This window comes from Gopherus evgoodei, chromosome 19 (assembly GCF_007399415.2).
Source record: "Gopherus evgoodei ecotype Sinaloan lineage chromosome 19, rGopEvg1_v1.p, whole genome shotgun sequence".
NCBI lineage: Eukaryota > Metazoa > Chordata > Testudines > Testudinidae > Gopherus > Gopherus evgoodei.
The window spans coordinates 15,753,017-15,775,827 of NC_044340.1; the positions used below are offsets into that span (position 1 = coordinate 15,753,017).

General features: G+C 51.7%; 1 protein-coding gene across 1 annotated transcript; it reads left to right on the plus strand.

The window, feature by feature from the left end:
- Positions 1-3,778: 3,778 nt before the first annotated feature.
- Positions 3,779-22,786, plus strand: LOC115637292 (ubiquitin carboxyl-terminal hydrolase 2-like). Its single transcript, XM_030538422.1, is given in 13 exon segments — positions 3,779-3,902; positions 14,965-14,996; positions 14,999-15,078; positions 15,175-15,285; positions 15,641-15,705; positions 15,996-16,099; positions 16,188-16,268; positions 16,652-16,730; positions 17,002-17,066; positions 17,068-17,114; positions 18,153-18,178; positions 18,181-18,271; positions 22,604-22,786. Coding segments are annotated over 13 exon segments (987 nt in total). The 5' UTR covers positions 3,779-3,784; the 3' UTR covers positions 22,692-22,786.
- The last annotated feature ends 25 nt before the right edge of the window (positions 22,787-22,811 follow it).

Genomic DNA, 22,811 nt, shown 5'->3' on the forward strand with positions numbered 1-22,811 from the left:
CCACCTCCCCACACACACCAGTTGTGAGCAACCAACTAACCACAACAAAACCAAGTTGTTAAATATCAAGCACTATAAACCCCTAATTTTCTTTCAGAAGTTGTGATTTTTACCTTTTTAACTCCTGGAAGAGCAAAACCCTCTCTGGGCCAGAAGGAGACACACTAAGCCTCCCTCTGTATCACTTGGCCTACTACCACTGAGGTTCATACACCAATTATAAAAATCCTTCCCAGGATCAGAGCAACAAACACTAAGTTCCTCTTTAGCTCTGTCTTGTACAGCTGAGGTGTATGCACCTAGGATTTTTTCAGTTTGGATGTGAGGATCTAAGTCCTCCTCATGCTTGCCCCTTACTATGACCGGGAGTATACCCACCTCCAGTTATTTCCCCCCTGCAGTCCAGGGTGGAGAGAGGGATGCTCAACCTATCCTTTCTCTCAGCCTGCTATGACCAAGGTGTATATACACCTTTTAATCATAAAGGTCTCAATCCATAGTATTTTACTATTTGAATGAGATTTAAACCTAAACTCCTATTTGCTTCAGAATTTGTGGTTAATTAACTGAAAGTTGACAATTTTTCCTATAGTGCCAGGCTTTTAAAGCTGGCAGTGTGCACACCAATTTTCATAACTGGATTCTATGCTTGCTCCCCTTTGCATTCTTGACCAATAATGTTGTGCAGACAAGGCTACACAGGATCTTTTTAGGGGCAAGACAAAGATGCAACATTAGAACGACTTATTTTAAAACCTATACACACACCCCCTCACATCCATCAGATGTCTGCAGCTGCTGCATAGTTACTAGCCCTGGATATAGCTTGAGTTTGTGGCTTGATTTTGCAGTTTGGATTCATAGCTTGTGGCAGCTAAGTGGCCTGGAAAGCTGGGCACAAGGACAAGCTGGGTCTCTGTTGGGCCTGCACGGATGCCCTTCCATGTTGGCAGCAGAAAGTTACCTTTCAAAGTCTTCCATCTCACCCATCCTTTTTGTAGGGTTTAGTTTGAATCCAGCATCTATAGGTCTTGCTGTGTCAGGCTGCCTCTGGGATTGGTGACTGATTATCCGTTAATTGCAGGTGTGACTTGCAGCCTCCGACCTGGCTTTCATCTCTCTTCCATTGTACCTTTTCTTTTAGGGTGGACTCTTCTTACTTTGTTAGGGCTTTTGTCTGCATCTTCACCTGGTGGTGTTTGACCTCTATTTCATCAGGACAGGCTGGGGCTGGAGGTTGATTCCATCATCTATACATACCTCAGTCACACAGCTAAACTAAGGCCTTGGCTACACTCACTTTACAGCGCTGCAACTGGGGTGTGAAAAAACACCCCCCTGAGCGCTGCAAGATACAGCGCTGTAAAGCGTCAGTGTAATCAGGGTAGCAGCGCTGGGAGCGCGGCTCCCAGCGCTACACCCGTAAGGGATGTGGTTTACATGCAGCACTGGGAGAGCTCTCCCCCAGCGCTGCCGCTCTGACTACACTTACACTTTGCAGCACTGCCGCGGCAGCGCTTTGAAATTCCAAATGTAGCCATACCCTAATAAGATTACAGCAGGAAATACAGAAATGAAGGTTGGAGGAAGCTTTCACAAAACAGAGTGAGCATTTTAAATTGGGGTTTGAACTACAATATGGTGAACAGAAGTTTCAATATAGACAAATGTAGTAAATGGCAAACTGTGAACAGAAGTGATATTGATAAAGTTAACAATTAAGAACAATTTCATTCATCAGTTCTACAGCCACCCTGTGCCGCTCCTAGAAGCGGTCCACACCACATCCCTGCAGCCCCTGGGGAAGCAGGGACAGAGAGCACTGTGTGCTGCCCTTGCCTGTGGGTACCTCCCCAGAAGCTCCCATTGGCCAGGAACAGGAAACCTCAGCAATGGGAGCTTTGGAAAACATACCCACAGTCAAAGGCAGCACACTTAGTCTTCTGCTTCTCTTCCCATTTCCCCCCCACAGACATCGTGCCAGCTGCTTCCTGGAGCAGCACAGGGTCAGGGAGCTTGCCTTAGCCTCACTGAGTGCTGCTGCCACCCCAGAGCCCAAAACCCTCCTGCACCCCACACCTCAACCCCCTGAACCCCCTGCCTGCACCCCAACTGCACACCCCCATCACCCCAGCTCCCTGCCCTGAGAGCATCTCCTGCTGGCCAGTGTCCCTCCTGGACCCTAGTGCCCATTTCCCTTGGGGTGCTGCTCACAGCAGTGCCCCCACTCTCTGGATCTCCCTTCCCAGGGGAACCCCAATACCCACCTTGCCTCCATGTCTACTGCCAATCAGCTAGCCCCCTCTCATCAGGGACAAACTGCAGTCTGTGATGGCCACTCATCATTGGCAAGGAGATTGGACCTGCAGCCACAGTTCCTCCCTAAGCCTTTCTGTTATGCCTCAGCCTGGCAGGTTACCAAGCCTGAGCTCCCCAGCTCAGCCTGCCCCTTCACCAGCTCTGCTTTGTCCAAGGTATCCTTTGCTCCTTCAGGCAGCTAAGTCCACCTCTCCCCAAAACTAGAGAGGGACTGACTGTTGTCGAGCCCTGCAGCTCTTTTATAGGGCACAGCCTGGCCCTGATTGGCTGCCTCTCAGCCTTTTCTTATTGATTCTCAGCCCTCCCCAATGGCTGGCTTTTAACCCCTTCTAAACTGGAGCAGGGTGACTGCCCCACTACAAGCATCATCCTGTGGTGGAGGAAGTTGAAGCCGAAGCCTTCCTGATGACACTATGATTGTGCAGCCATGTGTCACCTCCAGGACATGTCTATCTCTGCCTGAGTCCCTACCCTTGACTGGAAGGATTGATGAGAACACCACCTGCACCCCCAACTCCTTCACCCTCACTGCCAGAGCCCTGTGGTCACTGCTGATCTGCTCGGGGTCATGGCTTCTCTTCCTCCACCACCTTTGGAGGAGATTCCTCAACCCTCTTTACCAGGGCATCATACTGGTTTTTTATCTCTATGGACCGTGGGTTGGGAGCAGGGGTGGAACACTGCCAGAACTAGCCAACAGCCAACTTCCCCACAATTCAGGAGCTGTTTCCTCCTCCTTCGGTGGTGCTATTGCAGTCCTCTGCAGCTGGATTGCTTCTCCTCTGCCTGCCGGGGTCTCTATGTGCATGTTTTCAGTGAATTCTTCCTGTTTCACCAATGCTCCTCAGCCTAGCCACCTCCTCCAGTAGCTCTCCCACCTGCTTCCTGAGAGATTTTACCAAGGGACACCTCTCATGCAGGATGGTCCCCTGTGGCTTTCTATAACTGGGAAATGCAGGCCACAGTCTTTGCAAATCCACACCAGGATCTAGGTAGAAGCGTCCTGGGTCTGAGTCTCTGTCTGGACGCAGGTGACGGGGAGGAGCCAGGGGCAGTGTTGGTATTAGCTACGCGGCATTCCAGACATGCTGATTTTATTCTTCCTCTCTCCAACAAACTCCCCCCAAACTCCCCGGTTTGCATGGCACAGACAGCCTGGGGGCTGCAGACAGGTCTGGCAGAGTTACAACCCCCCTCTTTGAGGCGGGATCCCCAGTTGTTTCTGTTCTAATGGGCATTCTCCCCCATCTGAAGAAGCCTGAGAGCCCCTACTCTAGAGAGACAGATCAGATCAGATGATCCTTCTCTCCAGTGCCCTCCAGTGATGTGGCTGAAACACCAGGTTGAGGTGGGCTTTCCCAGCACCCCTGGCACCGGTGCCCCTTTCCCAGGGATCTCCCCCACAGTTGAAATTGTCCTGTCTCCTGTTGCAATGGTTTCTCTTCTGCCTCCCCCACAGTGTTTCATGAACTCCATCCTGCAGTGTCTGAGCAACACGAAGGAGCTCCGGGACTACTGCTTGCAGAACCAGTACATGCAGGACCTCAACAGCAACAGCCGTATGCACACCGCACTGATGGCAGGTAAGGAGAGCCAGGTGCCTGCAGCCAGGACTGGGAGATCCCAGTCTCCACCTGGCCCGTCCCTTTGGCAGATGGTGGGTTGAGCCAGGGCCTACAGCTTGGCCTTTCAGTGCAGCTCCCCATCAGCGAGTGACCCTGTCTAAACGGGGTCCCAGCCTCTTGGCCCTCCGGCTTCGTGTCAAGAAGATTTTCCTGCAAAACTCGCCCTAGGATGCGAGAGTCAATTGACTCTTTTCTTCTCACGTCTCCTGCCAGCCCCTGCCCTCCGTGACCCCTTTGCCACACCATCACTAGTCTACCTTCCCAGACCCATTTGGAGACACTAAGGGGTAAACCCATCAACTAGAAAAAATTGGTTGCTACCACGTTAGTCACATATCTGGTGGTCATCAGCAGGATGTTCGTAGATGCTGGAAGTGGTATTGATGTTTAAAGGTTCCTAGGCATCCAATGTGGAAAAATCACAGAAACGGCCATAACGCGAAGAAACAGGCTAATTTTGTTCAAAATTGTCAGAAAACTTCTATGCGCTCAAATAACGCTGTTTTGGAACGTTGGGGACATATTTAGTCCCAGGTGATATATTTACACATTTCCCTGTTCTTATTTGCCTGAGGTTAAGCAAAAGGCTGTAGTCACGTGACAGTATGCGTTCGTACCAAGTAATACATCAAAATATGTCATTATTTGTAGAATGAACTGACTGGGGAAACCTTTTTCTGTATGTTAGTTTTATAAATTACACAGATAACAACACCTCTAATCCCTCAATATAAAACACACATTTCTGATGGTGTCTGCTCAACTGGAGACATACATCTAAAGCACACAGGTACAACTATAGTTATCTTCTTACTATCTCTGAATACAATGACAATCCATGTGAATACCTTATAGAATCGTAATGACTCTTAGCAGAAGGGCTGTGGAATGTCTTGTCTGACTATATTGTGTGAATAACAAAATGTATTCACGTGCTTTCAATGTAACCTGTACCTCTAACGAATGGCTAATGCAGCACCCCTTTGAGCTATATGTACTCACATAGTCTCAATAGTAGGCAGATAGTTGAAACATTTCTGTTCCCTGCAGTCTCTGCCCTGTTAGATAATCTGCTGCTACACTCGTCCCTGTCACAGCTGCATGCATGGGAGCACAGGAAATCTCTGCGGCGATCACATCTTCTCATTCCACAGGCGCTCTCACAGCTACAGTATGCAAAGGGAAAGGTGGCTTCTGGAGCAGGTAGCAGCACCACCATGGTAGGGATGAGCTGTCCCGTGCTGTCTGTCACCCATCCAGAGGTAACGGGGACACTTGAAGATGCTGAACTTGTTTCATGATTCCATGGGAGCTGATAATTTGCAAGTTTCAGGTGCTGCCTAAAGGAGGCTACTGTTGGTGGCAGTTTCTCACTTGTTTTGTTCCTCTTAGCAAACAACCCCTTGCCCACATTACCGAGAGCTGCTTGCTTGTACTACAGCACAGTGAAGATACCAGTGAGACACCAGCTCCCGCCTCTGAAAAAATTAAATGACATATATCTCAACTGAATGGTCTGAGTGCCGGGCTAGGAAGTAGTGGGGGGTGGGGATGTCTCCCTCCCTTTTCTGTGGAAGGTAGGCCACTTTCAGTAACCATTATGTGAGAATGGGGCCCTGTGGCTCCCGGGGTAGTCCTGTGGTGTAGCTCCTTGTCTCTAACTGGGTGAGTAGCTAGTTCAAACCTCCCTTTCTGTTTGTTGGGAGGGGATGGCCCCTTGATCTTTTGCCTCATAAGCATTTCACTTTAATTATATATTAACCGGAGTAAAAGAAAGTTTTAAGTTCCTCTGTGGTACAGGGGTTAGGGTGCTCACTTGCATTGTGGGTGACCCTGGTTCAAAGCTGTTCCGTGAGAAGGAATGGCAACTTGATCTCTTACCGCTCAAGCGTCACACTTTAACTATATATTAACCGGAGCAAAGTAAGCTTTCAAGTCCCTCTGTGGTGTTGGGGTTAGGGTGCTCACTTGGATTGTGGGTGACCCTGGTTCAACTCCCTGCTCTGTGGGACAGGAGGGCCTCTGGTGAATGAGAAAAGACCCATCCTAGCTGAGCAAGAGGGCCTGTCACAGGCCCTCTTGCTCTTTTAATTAAAGGGGCTTTTGCTGCTGAGCAGTAAAACCCCCTCTCTCTCTTGTCCACCATGATCAGGATACACGCCCAGGTTGTGGCAGACCCCAGGGCACTCCCCTGCTCTTTTGAGGGGTGTGAACTGGGGGCTGCCACCTCCTGGGGAGAGTCACTGGTGAGCGATCCCTGTCCAAATCCCCTCTCCGTCCCAAGAAGACAATGGCCTCTTGAGCAAGAGAGGGGGTTCAGACAAGGATGGCCCACCGTAAAGGACGGTCGCCTAGGAGGCAGAAAATCCCTGTGCAAATCCCTGCTGAACAGGCAGCTGGGGGATTTGAACCAGGATCTCCTACAACCCGGGTGAGTATCCTAACCACTGGACTAGAGAGTGAGAGTTGCTGGGGGAGGGGCTGGCCCAGAGCACATTTAACTAAAGTGGAACAGCTTCAAGAGGCAAGAAGGAGGCAGACAACCCCCTTGCTATCACAGCAAGGTTAGGGGATGCATACGAGGGGAGATTCAAACCCCCATTTCCAGCACTCCAGGTACATAGCGTGACCATCAGCCTACAGAGGATACTGGGAGAGTGGGAGGCCCAAATACTATTTAATTAAAGTGAAACAGCTTTGAAAGGCAAGAAAGCAGGCAACACCAATGCTACCTCTGGAAGGAGAACACACACGGAGAGATTTGAACTGATTTCTCCCAGGCCCAGGCATGCAGTCTAAGCACCAGGCTACAGAGGGACCTGTAGCCCAGCTTGCTTGAGCAACCCTTTAATTAAAGCGGAGCAGCTTCCACAGGCAAGAGGGTAGCTGCCCCCGGCAGTATGCAAAAAAGCAGAGAATACACACCAGGCCTGCCTTAGAGACTGATCTCAATACCTTTTTAAGTATTAGCAATGGGATTTGAACCCACAGTACCCACTTCCTACATGCCTGACCCAACCACTGGGGTAGGGAAGGAGTAAGTGATAGGGCCTTCCCCCAACAATAGTTAATTCATGTGGAACACCTTCTACAGGCAAAAAAGCAAAGGACTCATCCACCCCAGCACTACAGGTGATCTTTTTTCAGAGGCCCTTGCAACAGGCAAACGGATGATTTGAACCCACAGCTGCCGTCAAGCCAGCCCTGTAGCCTATGCCCTGGACTATGCAGGAAGGTGCTGCTTGGTTGCACCCAAATAATATTTCATTAAAGTTGAACAGCATCACAGGCAAGAGGTAAGGCTCACAAGACCCCCATCGCTAGAGCTGTGGAATCACAGAGCATAGACAGGCTGTAGAAGAGCCCTCTTTGAACCCCCCCCGTCCCAACCAACCAACCTACCTTCCTTCCAGGCAGACCGAAAGGGGATTTGAAGAAGCCATCCTTATAGTCCCTCTGTGAGGCCTAATCATGGGAACAGAGAGGGAGCCACAGCCTTTAACTGGGGCCAAGAACCTGGCATTATAGTGTAACAGCCTTAGCTGAGGGCACGCCCGTCGCTGTAGCCCAGGACCCACTGATTAGGGCACTCACCCGGGCGGTAGCTGAGCGCTTTGCAAATCGCTTGCGCTCATCAGGCAGAGGGGAGAGTTAAGAACGTGAACGGGCAGATTGCATCAGACCAGTGGCCCAGCTCGCCCACCGTCCTGTCTTCCCACAGCAGCCGACGCCGTCCGCTTCAAAGGCAATGAACCGAAGAGGCCAATTATCAAGCGATCCAGCCCGTCGGCCCCTCCCAGCAGCTGGCAGGCAGTGGGCTAAGGACGCCCCGAGCGCAGGGTCGCATCCCTGACCGTCTCGGCTAACGGCCGTGGATGGACCCATTCACCCCGCACTTTCTCGTTCTTTTTTCGAACCCACTTCCGGTTTGGGACGGCCCCGCATCAATTGGCGACGAGTTCCACACGCTGACTGTGCGTTGTGGGGTGAAGTACAGGCGAGACTCGTCTTACGCCGGGGTTACGGTCCGCTGTCAGCGGCGCGTAAAGCAACAATCGCGTAGAGTCAAAATTACATTGAGCGTAATGGCAGGTGGAATCCCCCACACTACAACTACAGTATTTCAGTTGTTCTTGGTCTCTCTTTTTTTTTTTGTTTTTTTTGTTTTTTTTGTTTTTGCCGACTGTGCAAAGCTGTAGTTGTGCATGTTAAATTAGTGTAAGATGAGCCTCGCCTATCCTGCCTTTGGTTTGGGTTAAACCCGCTGCCTACTAATTCCAGCGGGTGACCCCTGGTTCTTGCGTTGCGTGAAGGAGTGAATAACACGTCCTGAGTCATGTTCTACACCCATGTCATGATTGTCTAGACCGCTATCAGATCCAGCCTTAACTGTCTCTTTTCCCAGCTGAACCCGAGGCAGCCCCCACCCCCCCATCCCAGGCGAGGCCCCTAACCACTAGGTTAAAAGTGACACGAGAGGCCTCTGCCTCCTTGGCTGTCTTGGGGGGCATTGGGCGGGTCCCTAACCAGCTCACACTAAACAGGTTAGGCACCTGCGTCACCTGAGGGACTCTGGGCCATGGCCAGCAAGCAGAGGTTGGGAGGGAAGACACTGGACAATTTCCTTCTCCCTGCCTGATGAGCAGAGAGTTGAAGAGGGCTCTGCAGTCTCTCATGCGTGAGCCCCAATCCTGAAGGATAGGACAGCCTGAGGAGGCTTGCTCATAGTAGTGTGTTGAGGCTGTGCCACTTTCATTCAGCAGTAACTGGCCAGGATTCTTGCATAAATCCCTCTGTAGTCCAGTGGCTTGGTTACTTCCCCAGCATGTGGATGATGAGGGTTCAACTCTTTTCTTAGCTTGCCATGAAGGGACTGGAACCGCCATTTCCTCTCTCTGAGATGAATACGCAGCTGTTGGGCTAAGAGGGCTTCTCATTGAGGTGTGGTGGTAGCAACCAGTTTTTCTGCTGCAGTTGTTCCACTTTCATTATATATTCATTGGGCTGCAGGCTTGGCCAGCAGCCCAGTGTGGTCTAGTGGTTTAGGCTTGTGGCTGGCCTGTGGGAGGTTGGGGTTCAAATCCCCTTTATGCTGCCTGAGACGGGATTTGAATCTTGAGCTCCCTTACGTGGCAAGTAAATGCTCTAAGTGCTGGGCTGGGAGATATTCCAATGGGCTGGCTCCTCAGTGTTTCCTATTGAGGTGGGCCAGTGTTGTGACATAATTAAACAGTCACTGGGCCACTTCAACACTGCAAATCCCTCTGTGTCTGAGGGTTTGGGCTGGCTTTGTCTCAAAAGCAGCTGGTTCACATCCCTTTATGCTGGCTGAGATGGGATTTGGAGGGTGATTACCTACCTCTCAACCCAATGCCTAACTGCCTGGCTAGGAGGCAGTGGGATATGGGGTCTCCCACGGTACTTTCTGTTGAAAGTATAGACACATTCAGTAAATTTGACATGAGAATTGGGCCAGCAGGTATACCTGATTCCCACAATAGGCCAGTGGTTTGGGTACTTGCTCCAGCACGTAAAGCAGTGTGGGTTCAAATCCCTATCCTGAGATGGGGTGGGCCCCTCAACCTCTTACCGCTCAAGCGTTCCACTTTAACTATATATTAACCGGAGCAACGCAGTTTTCCAGTCCCTTTGTGGTGTGGGGGTTAGAGTGCTTGCTTGGATTGTGGGTGACCCTGGTCAACTCCCTGCCTGTGGGACAGGTGGGCAAGAGGCCCTGTGACAGGCCTCTTGCTCTTTTAATTAAAGGGATTTGCTGCTAGAAGGCAGTATAATAAAACACCCTCTCTCTCTCTCTCTCTCTCTCTCTCTCTCTCTCTCTCATCCCCATGATCAGGATACAACACCCAGGTTATGGCAGACCCCAGGGCACTCCCCCTGCTCTTTTGAGGGGTGTGAACTGGGGGCTGGCTGCCACCTCCTGGGGAGAGTCACTGGTGAGCAATCCTGTCCAAATCCCCTCTCCATCCCAAGAAGACAATGGCCTCTTGAGAAAGAGACAGGGTTCAGACAAGGATGGCCCACCATGAAGGGCAGCCACCTAGGAGGCAGGAAATCCCTATGCAAACCCCTGCTGAATAGGCAGCTGGGGATTTGACCAGGATCTCCTACAACGCAGTGAGTATCCTAAGCACTGGACTAGAGAGTGAGGGTTACTGTCAGGCTGGCCCAGAGCACATTTAACTAAAGTGGAACACCTTCAACAGGCAAGAAGGAGGCAGATAACCCCTTCTTTACTACAGAAAGGTTAAGGAACATGCCCAGAGCAGATTCAAACCCACAATCTCAGCAGCCCAGGCACATAACATGACCATCACCTACAGAAGATAAGTGTGGGTGAGAAGGCCCAAATACCATTAATTAAAGTGAAACAGCTTTGAAAGGAAAGAAGGTAGGCAGCCCTCACGCTACCCCAGCAAGACAAGCACACTGCACCAGAAGAGATTTGAACTCACATTTACCCTACTCCAGTCATGCAGTCTAACCATCAGAGTACAGAGGGAACTGTAGCTAGGTGAGGCCCAAATACCATTAATGAAAGTGAGAACAGCTTCCACCAGCAAGAAGGAAGCAGCCCCCATATTGCAGGATCCAAGCCCAGGGACCACCCACCAGGCCTGCATTTGCCATTTGTCCAAATCTCTTCTTAGCACAGGCACGGGGGATTTGGAGCAGGGTCCCCCACAGCCCAATGAGGATCCTAACCTTTGCACTAAATGCTACACAGAAGGCCTGTGCCACCTTCTCCTTCTCCCTCTGATCATGTTTGTTTTGTGGGGTCTTAGGCAAGTACATATCAATCTCACACAAATGGTTCATGCACCTAAGTCACCTTACTCCAGAGGGGTTCCTGGCTACAGTCCGCAAGTGGATCTAGGTCTCAGACTGCTTAAAAGGATCAGGGCTTAGCACCACCACTCTTCTCAGCATCTCCCAGTGGCTAGCTTAGGCAGTTCTATACCTGTCATTATTGTTTTTATGTATCCCATTCTTTGGTAGCTGTCTCTGCCCCTTCCTCCAAGACAGAGCCCAAGCACCTAACTTGTTGTTTGAATGATTTTCTAGGCATCTAGAAGCCAAGGCAACGGTGAGATTGACACATCAACACCCCTTTGTGGGTCTGGTCCAACAGTGCTAGTATAGAGGGGAGCTGAGACAGGGTATACTTGGCCCGTATTACAGGCAGACAGCACAGTGACTGTAAGGGAGCTGAGAACAGGGCATGCCATAGACATGTAGTTTCTGAGACCAGTGGGAAGAGGGATTGCTGACAGTGGGCATGCTCTGGAATTCATACAACGACATCACTAAGACCGCCGGATGTGAGAATGGACATGCTTTGTGAATGCCACAAGCCCTGAAATCTGGATAGGCAATTCAGTATAGACACTGTGAGACCAGGTGCCAGCTTATGCCAAGGTCCCTAGGTCTCACCTGAACACTGACAAATACCTGGTGTTAATATTGTTAAAACAGGCATTAGAAGTGTAAGAATGCATTTAGATTTTATAAAATGTTTGTAAATTGCTGCATGCATTAATCTCATTTATAATATCTGTACCCTATAGTACAAGGTAATATTTACGTGTTTGCATTGTAATCCTCGGTAGTTTTAAATCACCAAAGAGGAAAGACATCAGGTAGTGTGAAATGCTGGTGTGCAGAAGGTGTTATGTCCTGCCCAATGGAGAAGGCCCATCAACCGCAGATGAACTAGTGTGGAACCTTAAAGGGGACAAAAGATCTCTTGATTTCTCTTCTCTCTCCAGCTCAGCTGCTGTCGTCAGCCAGCTCCTTTTCCCATCCACTGACAGCATGAATGTTTGTCAACATAAGACACGTGTCCGTTCCCACTCCAAAGCCTCCTCTCTGCATGGGAATGAATCTCTTCTTGGGCCAACACCAGTTTTGAAATTACACTCTTCTTGAGGTAGATGAATTCTATCTCTGACACACAGATGCACTGTCTGAGTTCAAGCTCCACATTAGCACTCTGTTTACTCCAAGTGTTTGCTTTGCTCGAGCAACGTGCAAGAACATGCGTGAATCTGCTTCCTAGTGATCTGCCCCGAGGTCTGGCATTGCAGGATGGTTGCCCGTCACTGCTCGTGCAATGTTGTGAAAGCCACCAGCAAGGTACACTTCACGGCCAGGTGACTATCTCTATTCACACTTCATGCTCCAGTCACTGAGGAGAAAGTTTGCAATGTTAGATTTATTCATTGAATTCGATATCATCTCCAAGTGTTGCTTTGGGAATGGTGTTAACACAGTGGGGTTCCAAACTCCTTGCCTCTGGTCATTTCCCCAGTGGACTCTCTCACCAGATTTGACTGATTTTTCATTTGCACAACTGTCAGCAGCAACAGCAGTGTATTGGCATTTATTGCAAGGATAATGTTTAGCAGCTGATCAGACAGTTCCCCAAAAGTTTTGCACTTGGCAAGATCAGTGCATACCACATGCAGAAGCATCATGAGTCAACCATAGCTAAAGTGACTCATCAGATGCTGGTAGCTCACCCACTGACAGATTTTTCTCCAGCTCTTGCGGTTGCTCTTTTGAGGGTTTCTTAGAGAACCATCCAAATTGAAGAGGGGAAATGGGACAGGTCCCAGTCATCAAACTCTGGATAGTAACATCTCTGAACTGGGCAATAACTGTCAGCTTGCTGAATATCTGATGGTCAGTAGTTATTACTTGTGCTGTCTGCTTCTTTTGACCAGTTGTTTTGTTGAGATTACCAGATGATTTGAGATTGTGACTTTTTATGGGATCGAAGACGTCTCCCTCGCCCCTTTGCAGTCTCCTGGTTACAAACTGCTTCATTCTTGGGTGCCATTCTCTGTGATCATACAAACTTTCTGCAATTTCAGGTGGAGCCACAGTAGACGTGGAATGTTCACAAGTGGCTTGCCTATGATCTGGGCTTGTTCCCAGGTTCAGTGCATAAAGTTTTGTCATACTTTCGGTCACAAGTTTTATAATATCTTGGACAGGCAGTTTCATCCGTAGCCATGCCCTTTGTGGTTGCTTCTTTGTAGAAGATTCATTGCTGAAGGCTGCATTCCACACATCTGCCTTTTCATAGATGTTACAGCTGCCTTAACAAGGTGCGGAGAACAAGGGGGTGAAATAATATCTTTGATGAACAGAGCTTTCTCAGTGTTCGGAAGCTTGTCTCTTTACCATGGTCCATAAAATATTACCCTCATCTGCCTTGTCTCTCAGATATTCTGGAAAAACACAGCACTGCAAATAACTTGAAGGCCAGCACTTTATCTTTTGTGCAAAGATGCTGATGCTTCCCACAGTCCTTGCTGAGTGATTGCTCCGTGGCCATGTCATGTGGCAGTCTGGTATTCTGCACCCTATCAGCTGGTGCAAGATATATATCTGGTTTCTGCTACATTTACGTAACCCCATCTAGCAGAGTTCATATGACCACACTGGAAATCAAATGGAATAATCTCTGACAAAATCTCAAAGATACAAGGATTTGTTATCATCTCTCTTTGCTGCTATGTAATCCCTCAGGAGTTGGGAGAAATCCATTACGTAGTTTTCCCATAGCAGAAATTTATCTCAACAGTTTTTTCCCTTCGGTAATGTAAGTGTCCTTGCGCTGGGGGAATGATTGGGTTCTGTTTATGAAGTCTGCCAGAGCATTCTGTGCTTCCATGCTTTTTTTCTCTGTGTGCTTTTGTCCACATCTTCAATGCTTCGGTGCAAGGTCAAGCTTTCTCCAAGATGCGTCCCTTCTCATTTTCTGGGAGAATGACTGTTCATGGAACTGCTGAGTGCCATCCACTCAAGCAATTCATTGCTTCCTTCGTAAGGTTGTGGATTCTAAAGCCAGGGTTATGTGCTTCACTCTTACAGCATGGCTGATGGCTGAAGCACCGTAGATGGTGGCTTCCATAAGAATGTCTTCAAACCCACTTTGCTGTATCACACTGCCTGTGTCACCCAGGAAATACACTGTACGATGCACGCCTCCCATCTCAAAGGGGTCACTGTCAAATTCGGTTCGATTCTTCCATTTAATCAACTGTGCTTTGCAGTAGATTGCTTCATCATACACGACATAAGTTCGTCTTGGCCCAGAGAGTGGAACATATCCTGAAAATATTTCATTATTGTGTACAGTGTATTAACATCAGTTGCTGGTGCAGAAATCATTGCACAGTAGCCAATATTCATAAAATATAAAAGAGCAGACAGAAGTCTCTCCTCAGCCATTCTACAAATAATGACAGATGTTTTGATGTATTACATGGTACAAAAAAAGCTCATCGTCGTGCGACTACAGACCTTTTGCTTTAACCCAAGGCAGACAAGTACCGGAACATGCATAAAGTATATCACCAGGGGCTAAATATTCCCCAAGCTTTCCACAAGAGCACTATTTTGAGTGCTGAGTTCGTAGGCAACTGCATTTAGAAGCTTTCTGCCAATTTTGGTAAAAATAGACTGTGTTTCTCTGAGTTGTGGCCCTTTTTGGTGATATTTTATGATTTTTTCAGGTTGGACGCCCGTTAACATTTCAACAGACATGATATAGAATAACTGCACCACTCCCAGCCAGCTACAAACACCCTGCTGATGACCACCACATGCATGCCTAAACCTTGTCAAACGAAATGTTCTAGCCTGATGGGCCCACCCTAACTCATTCATAAATCTGACTGGCTGACGATATCTCCTCCAGGGTTTGCCAGGTCCTGCCGCCAATCAAATACCCGAGGTGTAGGTGTAGGTTCACAGGCAGAGCAGACCAGGCTTCCTTGCTGCTCCTCTGTTCAGCAGGTCTGGTCATGTAATATGGGCCTGGGAGCAGATTGGCGGAGTAAGAAGCGGCACAGTGACCACTCGGAGAAGAGCCGCCTGTAGTCGGGGCTACAAGTTTTCTGAACACATCCAAGGGGTCCTGGGGATTGGGCCGAGAGCGAGCGGCGAGCCTCGGGTAACCCTCGTTCACAGGAAGCTGTCTCCTCGGCAGAGTTCGCAAAGCTGATCCAGCGGCTCTGGAACGCTCGTCCCCCAACGCAGTGGTGAGCCCCTCGGAATTCAAGACCCAGATCCAGAGATACGCGCCCGGCTTTGTCGGCTACAAGGAAGCTCTGCTGCGGCCTCGGCTAGATGGGTTGGGGGTAGGGACGGCTTGTGTTGCCCAGGGAGCGGTTTCTCACCCTTCCCTTGTCTACTCCAGCCAGCAGGACGCTCAGGAATTCCTGCGCTTCCTGCTTGATGGACTCCACAGCGAGGTGAACCGGGTGCTAGTGCAACCCAGATCCAACCTGGACGACCTGGACCACCTGCCGTAAGTAGGCAGCAGCACAGAGCGGTGCCTCTTGCATGGTTTCCTATGGAGCTGCCCCTGCAGAGCAGCATCCCTCCATCATCACCAGGGGCCGACATTCCCTGCCGGCTGGCTCAAGCCCAGCCTGGAACCCTGGAAGGGTTCCCAGAGGTGTTTTTCACCAGCTAAACCCCACCCCAGGGCACCTGCATCAGTCCTGGACCAGCGACCGTAAAGGGGGCAGAGCATGCTCCCTGCAGCTCCCTCCTAATCAGCACGCTTCCGCCTGCAGACTGCAAAGCAGCTCAGGGCTTGGCGGGACACTGGCCCCAGCGGGCGTCTCTCATGTGCTCTGTCTCTTCTTTGTCTCCTGCAGCGATGATGAAAAAGGAAGGCAGATGTGGCAGAAATACCAGGAGAGGGAGGATAGCCGAATCGGGGGTGAGTGCCTGGATCCGGGGAGGGGAGGACATGGGGGCAGGAGTGGATGGAAGGGTAGCAAGGCCCGGGGACTGAAATGGAGGCAGGTGGAGGAATTGCAGTGTCTGTGGAGGGGAGGGCAGGCAGCCAGCTCAGAGAGCAGGTCCAGGAGAACCCATACATCCTGCACACAAATGGATAGATCGGTAGAAGACACTGTTGCTGTGAGAGGCAGGGCCCTGTTGGGCGAGGGCTGGGCCATGCAGCGCCTTGGGCGTCTCTCACCCCCTCTCGTCTCCACCCCTCCCCAGATCTCTTCGTCGGGCAGCTGAAGAGCTCCCTGACCTGCAGCGAATGCGGCTACTGCTCCACGGCCTTCGACCCCTTCTGGGATCTGTCCCTGCCCATCGCCAAGGTAACACCCATGCCCCCGCCTGCTGCTCAGGTTCCCCCCGCCCCGCCCGCCCGGGCGTGCACTAACCCCTGCTCTTTGCTCTCCACAGAAGAGCTACAGCGAGGTGACCCTGTTGGACTGCATGCGGCTCTTCACCAAGGAGGACGTGCTGGATGGAGACGAGAAGCCGGTGAGGGAGGGCTGGGTAGGCAGTCGGTGGGAGGAAGGGATGGAGGGAGGGACAGACAGGCAGACTGCTGTTTAGGGACCAAGTACAGAGATCGTCACCCTATGGCTCTGGGCCATTTGCCCACATCACATTTTTGCGGTAGCAGTTGGTCCTGCATCCCAGCCCCATGGGAACGTGGCCGCCTGCCCTCAAGGTGGGCACCCATCTTGGCTCCGGGACAGGCTTGGACCTACTTGAGCTGGGCCCCATTTCCACTAGAGGGTGGGCCTATTTGCTGAAGTTCCCCTGCGGGTGGCAGCCTCGGGCCCGGCCCAGGGCTCCTGGGTTCAGCCCCCCGGTGACACTATCAGGATCCCCCTCTAACCCTGGTTTGTCTCCCCCAGACCTGCTTCCGCTGCAAAACCAGGACGAGGTGCACAAAGAAGTTCAGCATCCAGAGGTTCCCAAAGATCCTGGTGCTTCGTATCCATCAGGCTCCCCGGAGCTCCCTGCAGCAGAGATCCCAGCACCTGGGCAGCATGTGGAGGGGGGGTCTTGGGGCAAAGGGATATGGGTGGGAGTAACCCCCCCACCCCCAGGCACTAGCAGATCCAGCTTCTGCTGAGTGGGACATCCAGAAGGAGCTCAGGACCCATCCCCAAGAGGGCAAAGGGCTCGGTGCTCCTCCCCTCCCACTCTTCCCTCCCATCCATCCGTCTTGGCCCTGCCCTCTTTCCTTGACTCCACCCTCCAGATCTGAAGCGCTTCTCTGAGGCCAGGATACGAACCAGCAAGCTCACCACCTTCATACAGCTTCCAGCTGAAGGACCTGGACCTGCGGGAGTTTGCTGCACAGAGCTGCAGTGAGTGCCCTGGGGCAAGGCGGGGCTGGGTGCACTGGCACAGGGGAGACAACCGTGCACGGTAGCTGACAGCACAGAGCTGGGGCAACATCCCTCACGGCATCCACTGGGCGTCAGGGGCGTGTCACAGGGCACCCCTGTCGCTAACCAGTGTGCCACACTGCCTGGCCTGTTCCTTGATCTGACACACACCCGGCCGTGACCCTTCCCCCCTGCATGGATTTATTCTTCACTTACTAAGGTCAAGCCTGCCAGCAAACCAGATTTCCCCACTGCCACCTCTCCTCCGCCCTCTGAGCTTCCCCCCGTTTCCTCTCCCTCCCACTTAGATCCTCCCACTTACCCAGACAATTGCTTCATCAGCCAAGCTCAGTAATCCCCAACAGACTTCAGCCTGCATCCTTCCCCGTGCTGCAGCCACCTTGAATCGGGCTCTGGCACAGGGAACTTGGTGGCTGATCAGCCACCCCAAGAGAGCTGCCCCCACTAGCTGCCTGTCCTTGGTTGCCAGTGCACTCATCCCACAGACAGGGCGTGGGTACGTTCTGTCTCCCCAGGACTGTGTCCTGCCCCAGCAGAGGCTGCATGGCATGCTCTGTGCCTTGCTGCATCCCTCTACCCCACACCCGCGAAGGAACCAGGCAGCAATGGATGAATTCCCCAGCCCCCGAGGGACTGGTCCGTATCATTAGCCTTGTATTTCAGGTGGGGAAACTGAGGCACAGGGCGAGGCAGTGACACACACAAAGCCACGCACTAAGCCAGTGGCAGAGCTAAGAATGGAACTGCGGAGTCCAGGCTCCCCCAATCACCGGCTCACTCAAGACTGCACTCCTTCCCCAAGCTGAGAATAGAACCCCGGAGTCCTGGCTCCCTCCCAGTCTCCTGCTCAGTCCTTGGAGTCTTGCTCTTTCTACCTTGCTAGTGGAAGCCCAAGGGCCCAGTACCTGCCCGGCAGGGGATTCCAGCAGCAGGGGTCCGGACGGGTGCGCTGGACCCTGCCCTCGCTAACTGCTGGGTTTGCTCTGCCCCACCCCTGCAGACCATGCCTTTACAACCTGTACGCCGTCTCAATCACTCCGGGACCACCATCGGGGGGCACTACACAGCCTACTGCAAAAGCCCCGTGTCTGGCGAGTGGCACACTTTCAATGACTCCCGGTAGGCTTGCACTTGGCATCCCAGGCACCCGTCCCACTTCCCATGTGGCATGCGGTCTGTACGGGCATGTGAGGAGGTGGATGGGTACTGTGGGCTGATGTGGGGGGCAGGTCTGTGCATTGAGGTGACTGGGGACTGCACAGTCAATGGGTTTTCTGGGGGGAGTTCTGTAGATGGAGGGTGACGGGGGGCTGCACAGGCTCTGAGTATTGTGGGGGGAGATCTGTGGATTGAGGTGACTGGGGACTGTATGGGCTAGGGGGGTTGTGAGGGTATCTCTATAGATGTGGGATGACCGGGGGCTGCACAGGCTCTGGGTGTTGTGAGGGTATCTCTGTAGATGGGGGTGTGACTGGGACTTCGCGGGCTGTGGATGTTGTGTGGGTAGCTCTGTGGATGTGGGGGTGACTGGGGACTTCACAGGCTGTGGATGTTGTGTGGGTAGCTCTGTGGATGTGAGGTGGACTGGGGCTGCACAGGCTTTGAGTGTTGTGGGGTGACTGGGGCTGCACAGGCTTGGAGAGTTGTGGGGGTAGCTATGTGGATGCAAGGTGACTGGGGGCTGCACAGGCTAGGAAAGTTGTGGGGGTAGCTCTGTAGATGTGGGGTGACTGGGGGCTGCACAGGCTAGGGGAGTTGTGGGGGTAGCTATGTGGATGTGGGATGACTGGGGGCTGCACAGGCTCTGGGTGTTGTGGGGGGAAAGCTGTAGATGTGGGGTGACTGGCAGCTGCACACGCTAGGGAAGTAGTGGGGGTAACTGTAGATGGGGGGTGACTGAGGGCTGCACAGGCTAGGAGAGTTGTGGAGGTAGCTATGTGGATGTGGGGTGACTGGGGGCTACACAGGCTCAGTGTTGTGGGGATAGCTCTGTAGATGTGGGTGACTGGGGGCTGCACAGGCTAGGAGAATTGTGGGGGTAGCTATGTGGATGTAGGGTGATGGGGCTGCACAGGCTAGGAGAGTTCTGGGAGTAGCTCTGTGGATGTGGGGTGACGGGGCTGCATGGGCAATGAATGCTGTGGAGGGAGAGCTGTAGATTTGGGTGTCACGGATTCAGTCACAGGGACCCCCGTGGGACTGCCATCTGATGTGCTGAGACTACCTCTGACCCCGTTCTCCTAGCGCCCAGTGTTTAGCCTTTCTGGGCAATTTGCAGCTTGTGCAGTTCTAGCTTCTTCGGATCTTCACTCTTATTTATTTTGCTTCCTATTCTGTCCCTTTTTCCCTTACCCAAAATAAGCAAACAGAAAATAACAAACTGGTTATCACTTTGCCTGTTCACCAGCCAGTACACTGAATCCTCACTTAAAATCACTACCAGCATTTCAAAGCAATCAACTGTGCACAGATTCTGCTCGACTACACCTCTGGGATAGGTTGGGTCACAGAAATCCCCTTGGGAGCTGCCACCTGATGTGCTGAGACCATCTCGGAGTCTGTTTTCCCTGCCAGCTTAGGACTTCAGTGCACTGTCTTGAGCCAGACACGCTTGCCTGCTGCAAACACAGACCCAGGGCTGAACCACATCCCCCAAAAGCTGCAGGACAACTGAAAACATCTTAAGGAGTGCTCCTGTCTCTAGCACCCAGATACCCAGTTCCCAATGGGATCCAACCCCAGATAAATCCGTTTTTATTCTGTATAAAGCTTATACAGGGTAAACTCATACATTGTCCACCCTCTATAACACTGATAGAGAGATATGCACAACTGTTTGCTTCCCCAGGAATTAGTGGCTTACTCTGGTTAATTATAAACAAAAGTGATTTTATTAAGTATAACAAGGAGAATTTAAGTGGTTCCAAGTAATAACAGACAATAAAGTAGTTACCAAGCAAAATAAAGCAAAACACGCAAGTCTAACCTAATACAGTAGAAACAGATTACAGATGAAACGTCACCCCCAGAGATATTCCAATTAGCTTCTTTCACAGACTAGACCAGGGGTCGGCAACCTTTCAGAAGTGCTGTGCCGAGTCTTCATTTATTCACTCTAAGTTAAGGTTTCACGTGCCAGTAATACATTTTAACATTTTTAGAAGGTCTCTTTCTATAAGTCTATAATATATAACTAAACTATTGTTGTATGTAAAGTAAATAAGGTTTTAAAAATATTTAAGAAGCTTCATTTAAAATGAAATTAAAATGCAGAGCCCCCCGGACCGGTGGCCAGGCCCCGGGCAGTGTGAGTGCCACTGAAAATCAGCTCACGTGCCGTCTTCAGAACACGTGCCATAGGTTGCCTACCCCTGGACTAGACTCTTTCCTAGTCTGGGCCCAATCCTTTCCCCTAACTAGGGCATTTCTCATGACTGCAGCCCCCTTTGTTGTGGTTCCATCCCCTTATATAGCTTTGGCACAAGGTGGGAATCTTCTGTCTCTCTGGGCCCCACCCCTCCTTCTAAATGGAAAAGCACCAGGTTTAAGATAGATTCCAGTACCAGGTGACATGGTCACATGTCCTGTGAGACCCCCAAGCCTTCATTCTCCCCGGTCTGACTCACAGGAAGCCTTGCAAGTAAACACAGCCATCTACAGTCAATTGTCCTAGTTCAGGGGTTCTCAGACTTCCGTATTGGTGACTCCTTTCACACAGCAAGCCTCTGAGTGCGAGCCCCCTTATACGTTAAAAACTCTTTTTTATATATTTAACACCATTATAAATGCTGGAGGCAAAATGGGGTTTGGGGTGGAGGCTGACAGCTTGTGACCCCCCATGTAATAACCTTGCAACCCCCCGAGGGGTCCCGACCCCCAGTTTAAGATCCCCTGTCCTAGCTGATAGGAGCCATCAAGATTCTAACCCACCATTAATGGCCCACACTTTGCATAACTACAGTAGGACTTCTGAGTTATATTTTATAATCCTAGTTTCAGATACAAGAATGATACATTCGTACAAATAGGATGAACACACTCAGTAGATTATAAGCTTTGTAATGATACCTTACAAGAGATCTTTTGCCTGGAGCATATTCCAGTTACATTATATTCACACTCATCAGCACATTTTCATAAAATCATATGGAGTGCAACGTCACAGTGGGGTAATGGGGGGCCGCATCAGCAATAGGTGTTAGGGGACATCTGTAGCTGTGGGGTGACTGGGGGCTGCACGGGCAATGGGTATTGTGGGGGTAGCTCTGTGGATGTAGGCTGACGGGGGGGCTGCATGGACAAAGTGTTGTCAGGGGAGATCTATAGATGTGGGGTGACGGGGGGCTGATTGGTCTGTAGGTGTTGTGGGGGGAGATCTGTGGATGTGGGCTGACGGGACTACACAGGCTCTGGGTGTTGTAGGGGGAGATCTGTGGATGTGGGGTGACTGGGGGCTGCATCTGCTGTGGGTTTTGAGGTGGTAGCTCTTTAGATGTGGGGTGACTGGGGGCTGCACAGACTAGGGAAGTTGTGGGGGGAGATCTGTAGATGTGGGGTGACGGGGGGCTGCATGGACTCGGTGTTGGGGGGAGATCTGTGGATGTGGGGTGACGGGGGGCTGCACAGGCTCTGGGTGTTGTGGGGGGAGATCTGTGGATGTGGGGTGAGGGGGGCTGCATGGGCAATGGGTGTTGGGGGAGATCTGTGAATATGGGGTGACGGGGGGCTGCATGGGCAATGGGTGTTGTGGGGGGAGATCTGTGGATGTGGGGTGACTGGGGGCTGCACAGGCTCTGGGTGTTGTGGGGGGAGATCTGTGGATGTGGGGTGACTGGGGGCTGCACAGGCTCTGGGTGTTGTGGGGGGAGATCTGTGGATGTGGGGTGACGACTGCACAGGCTCTGGGTGTTGGGGGAGATCTGTGGATTGAGGTGACGGGGGGCTGCACAGGCTCTGGGTGTGGGGGGAGATCTGTGGATTGAGGTGACAGGGGGCTGCACAGGCTCTGGGTGTTGGGGGGGAGATCTGTGGATGTGGGGTGACTGGGGGCTGCATGGGCAATGGGTGTTGGGGGAGATCTGTGGATTGAGGTGACGGGGGGGCTGCACAGGCTCTGGGTGTGGGGGGAGATCTGTGGATAGAGGTGACTGGGGGCTGCACAGGTTCTGGGTGTTGGGGGGGGAGATCTGTGGATGTGGGGTGACTGGGGGCTGCACAGGCTCTGGGTGTTGGGGGGGGAGATCTGTGGATGTGGGGTGACTGGGGGCTGCACAGGCTCTGGGTGTTGGGGGAGATCTGTGGATTGAGGTGACTGGGGGCTGCACAGGCTCTGGGTGTTGTGGGGGGAGATCTGTGGATGTGGGGTGTTAGGGGAGCTCCTCCTCTCCACCCGCACGGCTCCTGTGTCCACACTTCCCTTCCCATGCTGTGACCGTCGCTCTCTCCCTGCAGCGTCACCCCGATGTCCTCGAGCCATGTGTGCCACAGCAACGCCTACCTGCTCTTCTACGAGCTGGCCAACCCGTCTTCCCGCATGTAGCTCCTGCCCCCCCGCTCGGCCCCCCAGGAGCCTGGCATGGCCACGCCGAGACGGGGAGACCCAGGACAGCCACGACTGTGGCAGGGATTTCTATTAGTCAGTTCATTTTTGAAAAAACAC